This window comes from Acinonyx jubatus, chromosome X (genome assembly GCF_027475565.1).
Source record: "Acinonyx jubatus isolate Ajub_Pintada_27869175 chromosome X, VMU_Ajub_asm_v1.0, whole genome shotgun sequence".
Classification (NCBI taxonomy): domain Eukaryota; kingdom Metazoa; phylum Chordata; class Mammalia; order Carnivora; family Felidae; genus Acinonyx; species Acinonyx jubatus.
The window spans coordinates 123,221,520-123,241,404 of NC_069389.1; the positions used below are offsets into that span (position 1 = coordinate 123,221,520).

Sequence of the window (19,885 nt, forward strand, 5' to 3'; positions counted from 1 at the left end):
AGAGCCGCACGGCGCCGACTCATACGCTCCGCGGACGCGCTTCGCGGCATTCGGTCCTCAGACGCTGAAGAGTTCGCAGCTATGGCAGACCCTGCGGTGAGCACTGTGACGGCCGAGGAGGAGACCAAGCCTGACTGGAAGACCCTGCAGATCTTGCGAGACATGGCTAGTCGCCTGCGCATCCATTCTATCAGGGCTACCTGCGCGTCGAGCTCCGGGTAAGGTTCCCCCGTCAGAGGCATCGTGGCGGCCGGCGCGTGAGGTGTAAGGAGTAGTTGGGAGGTGGGCGGGCAGGCGGGCTGGGTCGTAGAGGCCCCGTTTGGGGCCGCGGGGGGAGCATGGACGGGCTCGCGTGGCCGGCGGGTCTGCGCTGGGGGGGGGAGGGGGGGAAGGGAGCGGCTCCCGTGGTCTCTCCCGTTGAGTAGCAGGCAGCCCGGAATCTTTCGGGCCCGGCGGGGAGGCGTTCTGTGGACGGCCTCGGGCCCGAGTGGGAAGGGGGCGTGCGGCCGTGGCGTTGTGTGTGGGCAGCTGCCCTCGACGCTGGCGTCCCGGACTGGAAAGCGAGCCGCGGAGAAGGCGGCTTTCCGATCCCCTGGCGTGTGCCAGGACGCTCGGGTTCGTGCGGTCGCGGTGTGGTAGCTTTTCCGTGAGGCGCGCGGGCGGCGGGACGGTTCGCGTTCCCTGGGGGCCGTGCTCGTGCTTGAAATTCACCAGTGAGGCCGTCGGGGCCCTGTTTTCCTGTGCAGAGAGGTTTTTGACTCCTGGGTCAGGCTTATTAGTCACGGGTGTATTTCAAATCTCTACTTGGTCCTTAGGGTTCTTGAATTTTCTGCTAGAAGTTTCTCGGCTGGTAGCCGATTTGTACAGTTCTTCGTAGTATCGTCTCTTCCCTTTTACGTCTGTGTGGTTGGTAGTACTGTTTTTGCCTTCATTTTAGAAATGAAACTGGTGTTTTCGAATCAGTAAATTTTAAAGTTAAAATGTCTTCGTTTTAATTTTGGTCATGTTCTTAAACAACTAGCTTTTGTTTTCATTGATCTGTTCTACCGGCTTTCTTGGTCTCCATTTCTGTTCTAATTTTTTATTTTTGCTCTAATCTTTATTACTCTTGTAGACTTGGGTTTAATTTTGCTAGTTCTTATGTTGTAAAGTAAGGGCTTTGATTTTTTGATCTTTAGGTCTTAATGAAAGCATTCATAGTTGTAAATTTTTTAGTATGGCTTTTGTGTCCCATGAAGTTTGGTGTGCTGTTTTCATATTCCAGGTATTTTTTTAAGTAAAAAAAAATGGGGGGGGGGAAGCTCCCCGGCGGGCGGGCCGCTCGTGGGGGGGGGGGAGGGGCGGGCGGGACGCACGCAGGCCCGAGGAGGGGGAGGAGAGAGGGAGAGCGTGCATCTTAAGCAGGCTCCATGCTTAGTGTAGAGCCAGGCTCAGCCAGATCTCAGGACTTTAAGATCCTGACCTGATCACGGAAATCAAGAGTTGGGCTCTTAACGCACTGCGCCACGCATGCGCCCCTCCAAGTATTTTTCTAATTTCTCGTCTTTTGACATATTGGCTGGTTAAGAGTGTGGTATTTAATTTCCACAAATGTGTGGGTTTTCCAGTTTTCCTTCTGTTAGTAATTTCTAACTTGAATAGTGGTGAAATAAAATACATTCCATGATCATCCCTTTTTTCACATCAAATAATCTTTTCAGGGGCGCCTGGGTGGCTCAGTCAGTTGGGCGTCCGACTTCGGCTCAGGTCATGATCTCACGGTCCGTGAGTTCGAGCCCCGTGTCGGGCTCTGTGCTGACCCCTCAGAGCCTGGAGCCTGCCTTCGGATTCTGTGTCTCCCTCTCCCTCTGCCCCTCCCCCGCTCATGCTGTGTCTCCCTCTCTCTCTGACCCTCCCTCATTCATGCTCTGTCTCTATCTCGAAAATAAACATTAAAAAAAAATTTTAGATAATCTTTTCAATACTGAACTATGGTGTTAAGATTTCATAGATGAGTTTAAGAACTGCGTATTTTGGGTTTTTTTTTTTTACTTTCATTTTGCTTCATTCACCTACAGAACTAATAATGGTTTGCATTTCTTCAAGGTATCTGGCAATTTTTCTTCAATTTTTTTTATATATGAAATTTATTGTCAAATTGGTTTCCATACAACACCCAGTGCTCATCCCAAAAGGTGCCCTCCTCAATACCCATCACCCACCCTCTCCTCCCTCCCACCCCCCACCAACCCTCAGTTTGTTCTCAGTTTTTAAGAGTCTCATGCTTTGGCTCTCTCCCACTCTAACCTCTTTTTTTTTTTTCCTTCCCCTCCCCCATGGGTTCCTGTTAAGTTTCTCAGGATCCACATAAGAGTGAAACCATATGGAATCTGTCTTTCTCTGTATGGCTTATTTCACTTAGCATCACACTCTCCAGTTCCATCCACGTTGCTACAAAGGGCCATATTTCATTCTTTCTCATTGCCACGTAGTACTCCATTGTGTATATAAACCACAATTTCTTTATCCATTCATCAGTTGATGGACATTTAGGTTCTTTCCACAATTTGGCTATTGTTGAGAGTGCTGCTATCAACATTGGGGTACAAGTGCCCCTATGCATCAGTACTCCTGTATACCTTGGATAAATTCCTCGCAGTGCTATTGCTGGGTCATAGGGTAGGTCTATTTTTAACTTTTTGAGAAAATTCCACACTGTTTTCCGAGTGGCTACACCAATTTGCATTCCGACCAACAGTGCAAGAGGGTTCCCGTTTCTCCACATCCTCTCGAGCATCTATAGTCTCCTGATTTGTTCATTTTGGCCACTCTGACTGGCGTGAGGTGATACCTGAGTGTGGTTTTGATTTGTATTTCCCTGGTAAGGAGCGACGTTGAGCATCTTTTCATGTGCCTGTTGGCCATCCGGATGTCGTCTTTAGAGAAGTGTCTATTCATGTTTTCTGCCCATTTCTTCACTGGGTTATTTGCTTTTCGGGTGTGGAGTTTGGTGAGCTCTTTATAGATTTTGGATACTAGCCCTTTGTCTGATATGTCATTTGCAAATATCTTTTCCCATTCCATTGGTTGCCTTTTAGTTTCGTTGGTTGTTTCCTTTGCTGTGCAGAAGCTTTTTATCTTCATAAGGTCCCAGTAATTCATTTTTGCTTTTAATTCCCTTGCCTTAGGGGATGTGTCGAGTAAGATTGCTACGGCTGAGGTCAGAGAGGTCTTTTCCTGATTTCTTCTCTAGGGTTTTGATGGTTTCCTGTCTCACATTCAGTCAGGTCCTTCATCCATTTTGAGTTTATTTTTGTGAATGGTGTGAGAAAGTGGTCTAGTTTCAACCTTCTGCATGTTGCTGTCCAGTTCTCCCAGCACCATTTGTTGAAGAGACTGTCTTTTTTCCATTGGATGTTCTTTCCTGCTTTGTCAAAGATGAGTTGGTCATACATTTGTGGGTCTAGTTCTGGGGTTTCTATTCTATTCCATTGGTCTATGTGTCTGTTTTTGTGCCAATACCATGCTGTCTTGATGATGACAGCTTTGTAGTAGAGGCTAAAGTCTGGGATTGTGATGCCTCCTGCTTTGGTCGTCTTCTTCAAAATTACTTTGGCTATTCGGGGCCTTTTGTGGTTCCATATGAATTTTAGAATTGCTTGTTCTAGTTTCGAGAAGAATGCTGGTGTAATTTTGATCAGGATTGCATTGAATGTGTAGATAGCTTTGGGTAGTATTGACATTTTGACAATATTTATTCTTCCAATCCATGAGCAGGGAATGTCTTTCCATTTCTTTTAATCTTCTTCAATTACCTTCATAAGCTTTCTATAGTTTTCAGCATACAGATCCTTTACATCTTTGGTTAGATTTATTCCTAGTTATTTTATGCTTCTTGGTGCAATTGTGAATGGGATCAGTTTCTTTGTCTTTCTGTTGCTTCATTGTTAGTGTATAAGAATGCAACTGATTTCTGTACATTGATTTTGTATCCTGCAACTTTGCTGAATTCATGTATCAGTTGTAGCAGACTTTTGGTGGAGTCTATCGGATTTTCCATGTATAATATGTCATCTGCAAAAAGCAAAAGCTTGACTTCATCATTGCCAATTTTGATGCCTTTGATTTCCTTTTGTTGTCTGATTGCTGATGCTAGAACTTCCAACACTATGTTAAACAACAGCGGTGAGAGTGGGCATCCCTGTCGTGTTCCTGATCTCAGGGAAAAAGCTCTCAGTTTTTCCCCGTTGAGGATGATGTTAGCTGTGGGCTTTTCATAAATGGCTTTTATGATCTTTAAGTATGTTCCTTCTATCCCGACTTTCTCAAGGGTTTTTATTAAGAAAGGTGCTGGATTTTGTCAAAGGCCTTTTCTGCATCGATTGACAGGATCATATGGTTCTTCTCTTTTTTTTTTGTTAATGTGATGTATCACGTTGATTGATTTGCGAATGTTGAACCAGCCCTGCATCCCAGGAATGAATCCCACTTGATCATGGTGAACAATTCTTTTTATATGCCGTTGAATTCGATTTGCTAGTATCTTATTGAGAATTTTTGCAGCCATATTCATCAGGGATATTGGCCTGTAGTTCTCTTTTTTTTTTTTTTTTTTTTACTGGGTCTCTGTCTGGTTTAGGAATCAAAGTAATACTGGCTTCATAGAATGAGTCTGGAAGTTTTCCTTCCCTTTATATTTCTTGGAATAGCTTGAGAAGGATAGGTGTTATCTCTGCTTTAAACGTCTGGTAGAACTCCCCTGGGAAGCCATCTGGTCCTGGACTCTTATTTGTTGGGAGATTTTTGATAACCGATTCAATTTCTTCGCTAGTTATGGGTCTGTTCAAGCTTTCTATTTCCTCCTGATTGAGTTTTGGAAGAGTGTGGGTGTTCAGGAATTTGTCCATTTCTTCCAGGTTGTCCAATTTGTTGGCATATAATTTTTCATAGTATTCCCTGATAATTGTTTGTATCTCTGAGGGATTGGTTGTAATAATTCCATTTTCATTCATGATTTTATCTATTTGGGTCCTCTCCCTTTTCTTTTTGAGAAGCCTGGCTAGAGGTTTGTCAATTTGGTTTATTTTTTCAAAAAACCAACTCTTGGTTTCATTGATCTGCTCTACAGTTTTTTTTAGATTCTATATTGTTTATTTCTGCTCTGATCTTTATTATTTCTCTTCTTCTGCTGGGTTTAGGCTGCCTTTGCTGTTCTGCTTCTATTTCCTTTAGGTGTGCTGTTACATTTTGTATTTGGGATTTTTCTTGTTTCTTGAGAGAGGCCTGGATTGCAATGTATTTTCCTCTCAGGACTGCCTTCGCTACATCCCAAAGCGTTTGGATTGTTGTATTTTCGTTTGTTTCCATATATTTTTTAATTTCTTCTCTAATTGCCTGGTTGACCCACTCATTCTTCAGTAGGGTGTTCTTTAACCTCCATGCTTTTGGAGGTTTTCCAGACTTTTTTCTGTGGTTGATTTCAAGCTTCGTAGCATTGTGGTCTGAAAGTATGCATGGTATAATTTCAATTCTTGTAAACTTATGAAGGGCTGTTTTGTGACCCAGTATATGATCTATCTTGGAGAATGTTCCATGTGCACTCGAGAAGAAAGTATATTCTGTTGCTTTGGGATGCAGAGTTCTAAATATATCTGTCAAGTCCATCTGATCCAATGTCTCATTCAGGGCCCTTGTTTCTTTATTGACCGTGTGTCTAGATGATCTATCCATTTCTTTAAGTGGGGTGTTAAAGTCCCCTGCAATTACCACATTCTTATCAATAAGGTTGCTTATGTTTATGAGTAATTGTTTTATATATTTGGGGGCTCCGGTATTCGGCGCATAGGCATTTATAATTGTTAGCTCTTCCTGATGGATAGACCCTGTAACTATTATATAATGTCCTTCTTCATCTCTTGTTACAGCCTTTAATTTAAAGTCTAGTTTGTCTGATATAAGTATGGCTACTCCAGCTTTCTTTTATTTCCGGTAGCATGATAAATAGTTCTCCATCCCCTCACTCTCAATCTGAAGGTGTCCTCAGGTCTAAAATGAGTCTCTTGTAGACAGCAAATAGATGGGTCTTGTTTTTTTATCCATTCTGATACCCTATGTCTTTTGGTTGGCGCATTTAATCCATTTACATTCAGTGTTATTATAGAAAGATACGGGTTTAGAGTCATTGTGATGTCTGTATGTTTTATGCTTGTAGTGATGTCTCTGGTACTTTGTCTCACAGGGTCCCCCTTAGGATATCTTGTAGGGCTGGTTTAGTGGTGACAAATTCCTTCAGTTTTTGTTTGTTTGGGAAGACCTTTATCTCCTATTCTAAATGACAGACTTGCTGGATAAAGGATTCTCGGCTGCATATTTTTTCTGTCTAGCACACTGAAATTCTCGTGCCAATTCTTTCTGGCCTGCCAAGTTTCAAAAGAGAGATCAGTCACGAGTCTTATAGGTCTCCCTTTATATGTGAGGGCACGTTTACCCCTTGCTGCTTTCAGAATTTTCTCTTTATCCTTGTATTTTGCCAGTTTCACTATGATATGTCGTGCAGAAGATCGATTCAAGTTACGTCTGAAGTGAGTTCTCTGTGCCTCTTGGATTTCAATGCCTTTTTCCTTCCCCAGTTCAGGGAAGTTCTCAGCTATTATTTCTTCAAGTACCCCTTCAGCACCTTTCCCTCTCTCTTCCTCCTCTGGGATACCAATTATGCGTATATTATTTCTTTTTAGTGTATCACTTAGTTCTCTAATTTTCCCCTCATACTCCTGGATTTTTTTCTCTTTTTCTCAGCTTCCTCATTTTCCATAACTTTATCTTCTAGTTCACCTATTCTCTCCTCTGCCTCTTCAATCCGAGCCGTGGATGTTTCCATTTTATTTTGCATTTCGTTTAAAGCGTTTTTCAGCTCCTCGTGACTGCTCCTTAGTCCCTTGATCTCTGTAGCAAGAGATTCTCTGCTGTCCTCTATACTGTTTTCAAGCCCAGCGATTAATTTTATGACTATTATTCTAAATTCACTTTCTGTTATATTATTTAAATCCTTTTTGATCAGCTCATTAGCTGTTGTTATTTCCTGGAGATTCTTCTGAGGGGAATTCTTCCGCTTGGTCATTTTGGATAGTCCCTGGCGTGGTGAGGACCTGCAGGGCACTTCCCCTGTGCTGTGGTGTATAACTGGAGTTGGTGGGCGGGGCTGCAGTCAGACCTGATGTCTGCCCCCAGCCCACCGCTGGGGCCACAGTCAGACTGGTGTGTGCCTTCTCTTCCCCTCTCCTAGGGGCGGGATTCACCGTGGGGTGGCGTGGCCCGTCTGGGCTACTTGCACACTGCCAGGCTTGTGGTGCTGGGGATCTGGCGTATTAGCTGGGGTGGGTAGGCAGGGTGCCCGGGGGCAGGAGGGGCAGGCTTAGCTCGCTTCTCCTTCGGTGATCCACTTCAGGAGGGGCCCTGTGGCAGCGGGAGGGAGTCAGATCCGCTGCCGGAGGTTTGGCTCCGCAGAAGCGCAGAGTTGGGTGTTTGCTCGAGCGAGCAAGTTCCCTGGCAGGAACTGGTTCTCTTTGGGATTTTGGCTGGGGGATGGGCGGGGGAGATGGCGCTGGCGAGCGCCTTTGTCACCCACCAAACTGAGCTCTGTCGTCTGGGGGCTCAGCAGCCCTCCCTCCCTTTGTCCTCCAGCCTTCCCGCTTTCCGAGCAGAGCTGTTCACTTATGACCTCCCAGATGCTAAGTCGCGCTTGCTGTCGGAACACACTCCGTCAGGCCCCTCCGCTTTTGCAAGCCCGACTCGGGGGCTCTGCTTGGCCAGCGAGCCGCCCCTCCGCCCCGGCTCCCTCCCGCCAGTCCGTGGAGCGAGCACCGCCTCGCCGCCCTTCCTACCCTCTTCCGTGGGCCTCTCGTCTGCGCTTGGCTCCGGGGACTCCATTCTGCTAATCCTCTGGCGGTTTTCTGGGTTATTTAGGCAGGTGTAGGTGGAATCTAAGTGATCAGCAGGACGCGCGGTGAGCCCAGCGTCCTCCTACGCCGCCATCTTCCCTCCTATCTCGTAAATTTTTTAATATGTAACAATTTTAAAATTCCTGTCCTGCACTTATGGAATACTTGTGAGGCAAGGGGTTTAAGTCTCTGCTTTGTAATTGTGAAGTTTGAAAGAAGACATGATTAATACATGTGAGCTGGGCCTAAAATCTTTTCTGAAAGTTGAGGCAGGAGTTCTAGAGAGTTGGTTTTGTTCCCCTGTCCTGTCTCCTCTTCCCTTCTGGGTTAATGGACTGGCTGGACTCCCAGGCCAGCTGCTCTCTAAGAACAGCAGTTACTTTGGATTTCAGTAAGGACCTCCAGTTACTCCACCGTGAGAAACTTGGGTCTCACCGTTCACTTCCTAAAAGAAAATCATTTTAGGTAGTATGTGATCTTCGCAGTGTTTTTTTTTTTTTTAATTTCCAGTTTTGAGATAATTGACAGCTAGTTTTCTGTAAGTTTAAGGTATACAGCATGGTGATTTATGTATATTATGAAAGGATTACCATGATAAGTTTAGTTAACATCTATGATATATACATGGAAATTTTTTTTCATTGTGATGACAACTGTTAGGGTATACTCTCTCAAATATACTATATAGCAGTGTTCGCTGTGGTCATTATGCTGTACCTTACATCTCTGGTAGTTATCTCATGATTGGACACTTGTACCTTTTGACCACCTTCATCTAATTCCTCCCTCCCCCATCCCCTGCCTCTGGTAGCCATAAATCTGATTATCTCTTTTCCTAGGAGTTTGGAGGTGTTTTTGTTTTTAGATTACACATGTGAGTGAGGTTAGCCGGTATTTCTTTCTCTGTTGACTTGTTTCATTTAGGATAATGCCCTCAAAGTCTGTCCATTTTGTCACAAATGGCAAATAGCCATTTGATATACATATCACATCTTTGTTAATGGACATTTGGGTTGTTCCTATGTCTTGGCTGTTGTAAATAATGCTATGGACAGATGGATGCAGATTTTTTTGACATAGTGTTTTCACTTCATTTAGATATATTCCCAGAAGTAGAATTGCTGGATCATATGGTAGTTTAATTTTTAATTTTTTGAGGATTCTCCATACTGTAAATTAGTTGCACTAATTTACAATCCCACCAACAGTGCACATGAGGATTCCCTTTTGCCCACACCTTGGCCAGCATTGGTTACCTCTTGGCTTTTTGATAGCCATTCTAACAGGTGTGAGGTGATACCTCCTTGTCGTTTTAATTTGCTTTTCTCTGATGATTAGTGATTTTGGGCATCATTTCACATGCCTGTTGGTCATGCATATATTTGTGTGTGGGGGGGTGTTCAGGTTCTTCGCCTATATTTTTACCTAAAATTTTTTAGGTTATTGGGTTGTATGAGTTTTTCTATGTTTTGGATATTAATCCCTCATCAGCTAACATGATTGGCAATATTTTTTCCTGTTCTGTAGGTTGTTTCACCTTGTTGGTGGTTCCTTTGCTGTACAGAAGCTTTTTAGTTTGATGTAGTCGCCCTTGTTTATCTTTTATTGCTTTGGCTTTAGCTGTTCTATCTAAAAAACAAGGATACATGTCGAGGTTTCTTCCTATGTTTTTTTCTAGGAGTCTTAATGGCTTCTGGTCTTACATTTAAGTCTTAATTTTATTTTAATTTCTGTGAGTGAACACTAGCATTATAGTTTCATTTTTTCACATGTGATATCCAATTCCCAGCGCCATTTATTGAAGACTGTTCTTTCTGCATTGAATATTCTTGGCTTTCTCGTCAAATTCTAGTTTCTCATACATGCGTGGGTTAATTTGTGCTTCATGGTGTTTTTGATCAATGATCTCAAAGATAAATTCAAATAAGTAAAAGACTACTCAGTTGCTAATAGTCACCAGATGAACTTGCCCCAAGTATACAGGTACTCCATTGATAGAGGGGGAGCTGGTCTTGAAAACCTTGCTCTCCACAGGGAGAGAGGTTATGAAGTTACTGGGCCTTATAGCATCCTTAAAAGCCATGAACTTGGGAGGCAGTGGCCCTGCATCCCTTTTCCTTGGCTGGATTCTTCCATGCCTGGGAGAAAGGACTGCTGCTTCTAGTCTGAGAAGCCTGTGTAATAAAAGGCCTCCTTGTGCACCGGGTCCCTGGTGAATCACCTGTGAGAAATGACCTGTACCATGTCTGTCTTTAAGCCATCCCACGTCCTCCAGTAGTGCTGCTGAGGTCATGGCCGTGCTGTTCTTTCACATCATGAGGTATAAACAGGAGGACCCGGAGAACCCAGATAATGACCGTTTCATCCTCTCCAAGGTAAGTCCCACAGGAGCCCGGAGCCTGCCCAGTTGCTTCTTAAAAGTCATTTTCAAAGCCACCACGTGGCAACAAGACCGGAAATGGGCTCTGTTTATTTTTTTGGTTCTTCTTTGTCTGCCTAATGTCTTGAGAGTCTTCAGTCTGCTGTGACAAAATAACTACAGACTGGGTAGCTTATAAAGCATAAAAGCTTATTTCTAGTAGTTTTGGAAATGGAAGTCCAAGATCAAGGCACCAGCATGGTCACTGCTGGTGGGGGGGTCCTCTTCCTGGTTGCAGATTTTTCATTGTACTCTCACATAGAAGGGGAAGTAGTCTTCTTAGGCCTGTTTTACAAGGGCACTAATCCCATTTGTGAGGGTTCTGCCCTTGCAACCTTATCACCACCCAAAGACCCCCCCCCCCAACCTCCTGATACCACTTTCGGCCTTAGATTTTCAACATCAGCGTTTTGAGAGGCACAAATATTGAGACGATAGCACCTCGTAAAGATTTAAGAGATGTTCTAGCAAGGATTGCAGTAGTGGAAAGGATGCTTGTGGCAACTGGCCACCCTTCCTTTCCTTTGTTGGTGCTCTGCCTTACGCCACCTAGCACTAAAGGCCCCCCCCCCTCCGGTCCCCAGCAGGGTCATGCTCCCATCTTCTGCCACCTGGGTAGAGGTGGGCAACATTAGTGGATCTATGTTGAGCTCAAGGAAAATTGAGTTGAATTTGGAGGGATATTCCACCCGACAGTTACCTTTATTTTCTATTTCTCAGTAAATTTGACCTGACACAATGGGAGGATTTTCTCGTTACACTAGGTGTAGCACCAGGTATCTCATGACATTGAGGGGCAGGAAAGGGGAGTAATATTAAAAGCAGGGTTGATCTAAAAGAACATTCAGTTCTTTTGATGTCTGAAAGTTTGTGGTGTTCTGAGAGAAACATTTAAAACTCAGCCAGCGTGTACAAATAGAAACCTCAGATCTGGGTAGTGGGTGTTAGTTTAGAGAATAAAGTCAGAGTATGGGCATGGCTGAAGTACCTGGGGTCATATTTATGACCCATGTCTTGGTGTCTGAAATGTAATTTCAAATGAGGTTTGGCGAAAGATAAAATTTCTGAGCATGTAGTGTAGAAAAAGCAAGATGAAGCAAAAGTGGTCCCTTAGCAACAAACCTAGGTGAAGGGTACATGGGATTTCGTTGTACTATCCTTACAAGTTTTCTATAAGCTTGACTTTTGCAATAAAAAATGGGGGCGCCTGGGTGGCTCAGTGGGTTGAGCATCCGACTTTGGCTCAGGTCATGATCTCACGGTCTGTGGGCTCTGTGCTGGCAGCTCAGAGCCTGGAGCCTGCTTCAGATTCTGTGTCTCTCTCTTTCTCTGCCCCTCCCCTCTCATGCTCCGTCTCTGTCAAAAATATTTTTTAAAATTTTAAGTAATAAATGCAGATGTACAAACAGCATGCGTACACAGATCTTTGGTTTAAAACCTGTAAGATGGGGTGCCTGGGTGGCTCAGTCAGTTCAGAATTTGACTCTTGATTTCGGCTCAGGTCATGATCTCAAGGTTAGCGAGTTCAAGCCCCACATCTGAACTCTCTGCCCCTCCCCTGTGTGTGTGCTTACTCTTTCAAAACTTAAAAAAAAAAAACTGTAAGATGGCTGGATTGTCCTGTAACTGTTGCTGTCTTAGTGGGATAAAGAGGCTTTCTGGCATGCGGTAGCAAGTTGGGCACTGTTCAGCTGCCAGAATTTATGGATTCATCAGATTTAAGAAGCAGGTGAGTTTGGAAGGAAAGCGAAAACACCTAGGAGTGTAGTTCGTCTTGGCATTGGCTGAGAATGGAATAAATGGACTTGCTATGGCAGAGGAGCCACAGTCTTCACGATTGGTACTCCTGGGATGTGAATGTCCGGCACCAATAACTGCATCAGGAGGCTCACTGTTAAGACCTGGCAGTATCGGTATTGCTGATTATGAGGTACTGTGAAGGCTTCTGGGGAGGTTTTTGTGATCCCTGTACATCCACTTCTATCTCGCCGCAAGGCCTTGTTTTTTATCAGCTGTTTCTCCAACCAAGCAGGCCAGAGAAGTAACCAAAAGTTCTTTTTGTAAACTGGTTCTTCAAGCGTATTTTGTGCCAGAACAAAGGTAAGAAGTGCCACCTGAAAGAGCAGTGTTTTCCGAGTGTGCATAGATCGCACCTCGTATGCATTCTATTCTAGCTCTTGCTCCTCCCCCCAGTTGTGAGTGTATCCCCCCTTGCCACAGTGTAAGGGTTCTTGGGGAAGGTAAGGGAACCCATGTGGGGTGCCTCCATCATGCTGAGCGTTGTGCTGGGGCTTGCCAATCTTCTCAATCCTACAGTCTCCTGCTGGCTGAGGGGGACTCTTTAGCAGAACTAGAGACATCAGGAGAGACTTCAGCAGGATGGTTCTGCAGGGCTAGGAGTACAAAACGGAGTCTCTGGGGGCACAAAAGTGTGAAGAAAGCTAAGGACAGTTAAGAGCCCTGGACGGAGCATGATGAGAGAAGGATCAGAGACTAACAAGTACCGTTGGCCCATCCTTGGTACAAAATACCTCATTCTTTGCTTGAATGGAGGGGACATTTGAGTGGAGGAGGAGTTAGACAGGAAACCTGGGTAACCAGCATGTTGGATGGGCTTGAGCATCCCGGATCCAAGGGAAGTGAGGGTGGGAGGGTTTACCAGTTTAAACAGATAGTCCAGGAAAGCCTCGAAGCTGACATTTGAGCAGAGACTTGGGGGTGGGGGGCGTAGTGAGAGGGAACTGTGTGCCTGTTTAGACTCCTGCACTTGGGGGATAGGGAGCTGTGAGTGCTAAGGCCCTGAGGCAGGTGTATGCCCAGGGCATTCAAGGGATGCAAGAAAGCCAGGGCATCCAAAGCGATGGCAGGAGAGAGTAGGACATTATGGGGGCTGGAGGGTGGTGTAAGAACTTGGACGCTACTTGGCACGAAATAGACCTTGGACAGCTCTCTGCAGGGTGAGGAGTGGACCTAGGTTTTGACAGCCTCCCCCTGGTGGCTGTGTTGAGAATAGGTATGGGGGGAAGTAAGGAGGTTACTGCAGTGAGAATTGAGATGTTTGTGGCCAGTTTAAGATGGTGGCAGGGGAAGCAGTGAATAAGTTCAGTGTGTCTTCGGAAGCTTGGGATCTTTGACACTGCCTTGTGGCACTGAGAGGGCATTATCTTTATGGATAGTAATAGCCTGTGCATAGACACAGGAGGAGGGGAGAGGAAGCAGGGGTGTAAAATGATTCATCTCTGGAATGAGCACTTACAGATGACCGCTTCTGAAATCTCATTTGACCTGAGTTTTACAAACCAGGGAAATTGTAATCTTCAATTGGGGGGGGCGCAGGGCACAAGTGAACGAGGGGCAGAGAATCCCATGCAGGGTCCACACTGTCAGCACAGAGCCTGAAGTAGGGCTTGAGCTCACCTGATGCAGAACTTGAACTCCTGAACCATGAGATCATGACCTGAACTAAACTCGGATGCTTAACCTACTCAGCCACCCAGGAGCCTCCATTTTCTTAAAATGTTTATTTTTGAAGGGGAGAGAGTGCAAGTGGGGGAGGGGCAGAGAAAGAATCCCAAGCAGACTCCACAAACTGTCAGCACAGAGCCCACCTCGGGGCTCAGTCTCACCATGAGATCGTGACCCAAACGAAGATCAAGAGAGACACTTAACCAACTGAGCCATCCAGGCACTCCGGTGTTTCAGAACCCGCATTCTCCAAAGAGATTGAACATCTGGTTTGTGCAGGACTACACGAAAGGCTTTGTGAAAATGGCAAGGCTCATGCTTACATTTTCTGCTTTGCTCTTAGGCTCTGTTTAGGCTGCTGTGTGAAGAAATTTCCCTTCTCTATAATTCCACAGGTCCAGCTGACCTTGGATTACCTATGGCTCCCCCTGTGTTTGTGATGTTGAGACTTGGGGTGCTATGTGGATGTGGTAAAGAGAAATCCACCCCAAAGGGTGGGAGGGGCCGTGCCAGAGAGCAGCCTGTGCTCCATGCTGGAAGTTGGACTGATAACTTGTGTCCTGCAGGTATGTCTAAGTTCATTTGGTCCCTTCTCTTACAGAGGCTGTCATTTGTTGATGTGGCAACCGGATGGCTTGGGCAAGGACTGGGGGCTGCTTGTGGGATGGCATATACTGGCAAGTACTTTGACAAAGCCAGGTAAGGCTCTTATCCACTGTTTACCTGTCCCCACCACACCCCTCAGGCACTTTGGCTTTACTTATGGTTTACTAGTTTGGGAAGACCGTGATTGTTTAGAAAGGTCAGGTTCCCAAGTGTCCTAGCAGTAGAGAAATTGTGTTTCTGTAAACTGTTCTGGCTTCTCTGGTTGGATTCTAAGTGCTGCCTGTAGCGTATAGACTGGTTTATTTCTGTTGCTCTCTAAGAGTGACATGTTTGTGTTTTCCATTTCTCCTGAGCCTCATTATAGAGCTAGTAGCTGGTGCATTTGCGACTCGTTGGGCCCCATTGTATGTTAATAATGAAAGAGTTCCTTTTTTAGAGTGGTTCCACTAGTGTCTTTCCTACAGGGGTGTATGCCCAACTGCCGCTGATGTGTGAGCAAGATGGGGGTGGTGCTGGGGGTCCCCAGGGTTGGCTGTGTTGGTGTGCATGTTCTCCCGAGATGCACCGGATGTGCCTGAGTCCAGATCCAGTCACATCTTGGTTCCAGCCCAGGTGGCCCCTTTGGAGGCACTTGGTTGTGCTTCCTCCACTGCTCAGGCAGCTACCCTCTTCCATCTCCCAGGAGTCTGTTAACGTTTTCATCTCATTATTGCCTGTATTAGTTCGTATCCTGTAATCAATTTTTAAACTTTTTTTTTAATGTTTATTCAGAGACCAAGTGTGAGCGGGGGAGGGGCAGAAAGAGAAGGAGGCACAGAATCTGAAACAGGCTCCAGACTCTGAGCTGCCAGCACAGAGCCCAATGCAGGCTTGAACCCGTGAACCATGAGATCATGACCTTAGCTAAAGTCAGCCGCTTAACTGACTGAGCCACCCAGGCACCCCATTAATCATTTTTTTAAAAACTTTGCAGCGTTTTGGTGGGGTCTAGGTTGTGTCTTATCGGTCTTAACGTTTTTGTGTTTTTATTGTGGAGAAGTTCACAGTTTACAACAGAACGTATGTTCCTGAGGGACAGTGTTTTGTTGTGATTGTTGTAAATAAATTTGTTACATTAGAAATAGTGGTTGTGCTTAAAACGGAGCTTACCGAGAAACTGTATATATGAATGTTGTTTGGGTGTTTAAGGAGCTACTTTCTCCACATCCCCTGTTGTTTGTGGGTCCCAGAGACATGGCAAAAGAATGCTAGAATAAGAAAACTAGCCCAAAAATCCATCTTGTGAGGCCCAAGTTTTTTAAAGCTGTGTTTCCTTAGCTCGTAGAGTTTGGACAGAACTGAAAAGAAAGTTTTAGGAACGTAATGATGTGTGAAGCAACTATTTCATTCTATTCCTTTGTTTTTCTCCATGAAATACATTTGCTTGAGTGCTCCAGAAGAGCCCTAAGCAGGGTCTTAACCTTTCTTGGCTTGCCCTAGCTACCGGGTGTTCTGCCTCTTGGGAGATGGTGAGTCCTCAGAAGGCTCCGTCTGGGAAGCGTTGGCTTTTGCTTCCCACTACAATCTGGATAACCTTGTGGCCATCTTTGACGTGAACCGCCTGGGCCACAGTGGTGCCTTGCCCATTGAGCACTGCGTGGATGTCTATCAGAAGCGCTGCGAAGCCTTTGGGTAACTGTGTCTTGTTTTATGTCACCCTTTTGCCCCATTCCCCCTTCACCTTGTAACCTAGCCTCCTCCTGGGTTGACAGGTGGAATACTTACGTGGTGGACGGACGTGATGTGGAGGTACTGTGCCAGGTGTTCTTGCAGGCAAGTCAAGTAAAGAACAAGCCCACTGCTGTAGTTGCCAAAACCTTCAAGGGCCGGGGCACTCCAAGTAAGCAAATGTTTCTTTTCTGCTCAGGGTTATTGAAAACCTCTGTCTGCACAGCAGTGTGGCAGGAGGAGACTCAGTCTGGCCAGGCAGACATCTGGCTTAGTGCTCAGTGATCCCACCTGTAATGTGCTGGAGGCCCTTGCTCTCCTTGGTCCTTACACATAGTGGGTCTGGTTAGGGTTGGAGGGGAAACCCAGACCCCCAGCAAGTGAGCAGCGATTTTTCCGTGTGCAGGAGGGAGTAGCTAGGAGGATAGTCCATCAGAGGACTGGCAGAGAGCGATTTGCATAGAAGTGCAGAGTGAGAGAGAATGCTATTATATGCGTGAACAGATATGCAAATAAGGGCATGTACACTTGCCTGTGCCCACACTCTCTGGGAGGACACCTACAGACCTGGTAATAGTGGCACTCCTGGAAAAGGTACCTGTGGAACTGAGGGTCAGGGAAGGAAGACGGGGTTTTGAAAGTAGTCTGGCAGATTTCAAAGCTGTACCTGAAGTCATTCAAGTATAAATAGTTGCAGAGGGTGTGATTCCTGCTTTGTTTTAATATCTGTGCTTTAGAATAAAACTGTTTCATGACTCTTCCTTAAAATACAGTCTTACTGTGGTGTCCCCAGTTCAGTAAATGACCACTTGACCAGTTTGCTCCTGGGAGAATTCTGGGTATTATCCTTGCCCTCGCCTCTCCCTTATGTGCCCCCTACATGCAAACACAGTCTGTCATCGATTTGGATTGATTCGGGTTGATCTCAGATCTGCTTCTTGCTCTCCGTTTCCCATGCTCAGATCCAAGTCATCTCTCCCTAATTATAGTCTCCCCAAGCCAGTCTCCACACGGCTGCCATGGTGGTCTTTGTACATTTAAGAGCTCATCAGTCACCTCCCCACTCCAAATTCCTCTGTGGTTTCCTATCTTGATTCTGACAAAACTCAAACTTTATATGCACAGGATCCTCCATGGTCCACCCTGCCTGTCTCTCCAGCTTCCTATCTCACACTCCCCCCTCCATTCACCAGTATATGGGCCAGTGCCTCCCCCCAAGAGCCTCTGGGCCTTTTCAGGCTGTCCTCTGGGGCTGCAGTACCAACTCGGGCTCCCTGTGCCAGGTTTTTATTCTTGTGAGTCCTCAGCTAATATCTTTTCCATAAGGATGTCTTTGAGATGATCTAACAGACGCTCCATTATGTACTTCTGGAACAAATGTCTTTTATTTGGTTGCAGATATTGAAGATGCAGAAAATTGGCATGGAAAGCCAGTGCCAAAAGAGCGAGCTGATGCGATTATCAAACTAATTGAGAGCCAGATACAGACCAACGAGAATCTTGACCCAAAACCCCCTATTGAAGACTCACCTCAAATCAACATCCTAGATATAGAAATGATTTCTCTACCTGCTTACACAGTTGATGAGAAGGTAGGCAAACTGTTCTCTGCTTTTTTTTTTTTTTTTAAATACCCAGGACTCTTCATTTACTCTGATCTCCATGGATGAACCAGTTATTAGATTGCATGACATTTAACTAAAGGTTATATGCAATAAAAATAGGTTTATCTTCTCTTTTACTATTTCTGATTTTTATTTCAAACTTCAGTCTGAATATTCTTACTAGTCAATTGATACTTCTAAGCGTCTAGTGCTGTGTAGCTTTTGCTTGCAAAATTGTGGTGTGGCAGTCTACTCTGTGTGAAACTGCTACAATTCTGTGTCTACTCTAAGGGTCGGGGCCTGGCTGACCAAGGTTTCGAACTTACCCCTGGATTACAGAAAGAAGTAGGTCAATTCATCAAAGACCAATTCTTCAAAAAGGAAACAAATTAGGTATGAAACCCTGCCATAATAGCAGACCCCAAATAGGCAGAGTCTTCAGGACCAAAGAAAAACAAGGTGATGAACCCAGAAGGAAAGAATTTTTTAGCCTTCATTTATTTATTTCGAGATCTTTAGAGTGTTGCTTATGTTTTCTTAGCCTGGTAATATGGGTTAAAGTGAATTGATTACACCAGAAATTAGGGGGGGGAGAAAACAGAAGAAAGGTGTTAATCAGGAAAATGCACATACTAATGAACGGTATTTTGGCACCACTTTAACTGTTCATACTCTTAGAACTAATAGTACAACTCCTAGGAATTTATCCGGCAGAACTATCTATGCAAGTGTGCAGTTATGTCTAGAAGAATGAATGTTGGGGCACCTGGGTGGCTCAGTTGGTTGAGCATCTGACTCTTGATTTCAACTCAGGTCATGATCCCAGGTCACAGGGTCAAGCCCCACATCAGGCTCAGTGCTGAAAGTAGAGCCTGCTTGGAATTCTCTCTCCTTCTGCCTGTCTCCCCCCACCTTAAAATAGGTAGTAAACTGATTTCAGCATTGAATGCTTATGGAATTGGAAAAACCCAACAAGAGGCTAAGCGTTCACCCCAATTACTAAATTTTTCAAGTTGTAAAGCAGCATAAAATCGTTTTTGTGTAGAAAACCTTAAAAGGTGGGGGGCATCATATATTATTAGAAACCATTGGAAAGTGCATTTGGAGAAATGACACCAAATTGAAGGTGGAAGGTGGGATTTTGAGAACTTTTTTTTTCTTAGTTTATTTTTTGAGAGCGAGCAGAGGAGGGGCAGAGAGAGCAAGAATCCCAAGCAGGGCACGAAACTGAAATTATGACCTGAGCCAAAATCAAGAGTCCCAACGCTTAACTGAGCCAGCCAGGTGCCCTTGAACTTCCTTTTTTTTTTTTTTTTTTTTTTTTTTAAAGAGGTTATGTTTTTTATGAACAGGAAAAAATTAAGTCCGGTTCATAAAAAATGAATGAGTTTAAAAACCAAGTCAGGGGCACCTGGCTGGCTCAGTCAGAAGAGCATTAGCTCTTGATCCTCAGGGTCCTAATAAGTTCAAGCCCCACAGTGGGTATAGAGATGACTTAAAAATAAATGGACTTTAAAAAATGGTGTGCCTGGGTGGCCCTGTCAGTTAAGCATCTGACTCTTGGTTTTGGCTCAGGTAATGATCTCCTAGGTTTGTGGGTTCAAGCCCCGTGTTGAGCTCCACACTGACCTTGCGGAGCCTGCTTGGGATTCTTTGTCTCCCTCTCTCTCTGCCCCTCTCCCACTTGTGCTGTCTCTCTCAGAATAAATATCAAAACTTTAAACCAAGAAACAGGACTGCTAAGACACTTCTATTAGATTCTTGATCTAGAGGTCTTAAACCTAGAGCCCTCTTCATACTTCGCAGTGAAGTATCTCATTAATCTGCCAGAGTGTCAGCCCCACTCTGGAAGTGTTAGCCAATGAGGTTAAATAACAGTAAAAGACTCCCTCCTGACTAGGAGGAAGGCAAGCCTCTCATCATTTGTAGGTGATAAAGTTGTATGTCTGGAAAACCCAAGAGAATCAGCTGGAAACCGTTATAAATAAGAGTCCAGGAAAAGAGCTTGTATCAAAACTAATATATGGGGGTGCCTGGGTGGCTCAGTTGGTGAAGTGTCCGACTTCAGCTCAGGTCATGATCTCGCTGTCCGTGAGTTTGAGCCCTGCGTCAGGCTGTCTGCTGTCACTGCACAGCCTGCTTCGGATCCTCTGTCCCCCCTCTCTCTG

The 19,885-nt window shown here is 45.0% G+C and overlaps 1 protein-coding gene across 1 annotated transcript in view; it reads left to right on the forward strand.

The window, feature by feature from the left end:
- Positions 1-19,885, forward strand: part of TKTL1 (transketolase like 1) — a 31,087-nt gene continuing 11,202 nt past the window's right edge. The window contains exons 1-6 of the mRNA XM_027053281.2: positions 1-218; positions 10,174-10,291; positions 14,402-14,499; positions 15,886-16,077; positions 16,158-16,285; positions 17,512-17,705. Coding sequence (XP_026909082.1) covers positions 82-218; positions 10,174-10,291; positions 14,402-14,499; positions 15,886-16,077; positions 16,158-16,285; positions 17,512-17,705 — 867 coding nt within the window. The 5' untranslated portion in view covers positions 1-81. The remainder of the gene's footprint in view (positions 219-10,173; positions 10,292-14,401; positions 14,500-15,885; positions 16,078-16,157; positions 16,286-17,511; positions 17,706-19,885) is intronic.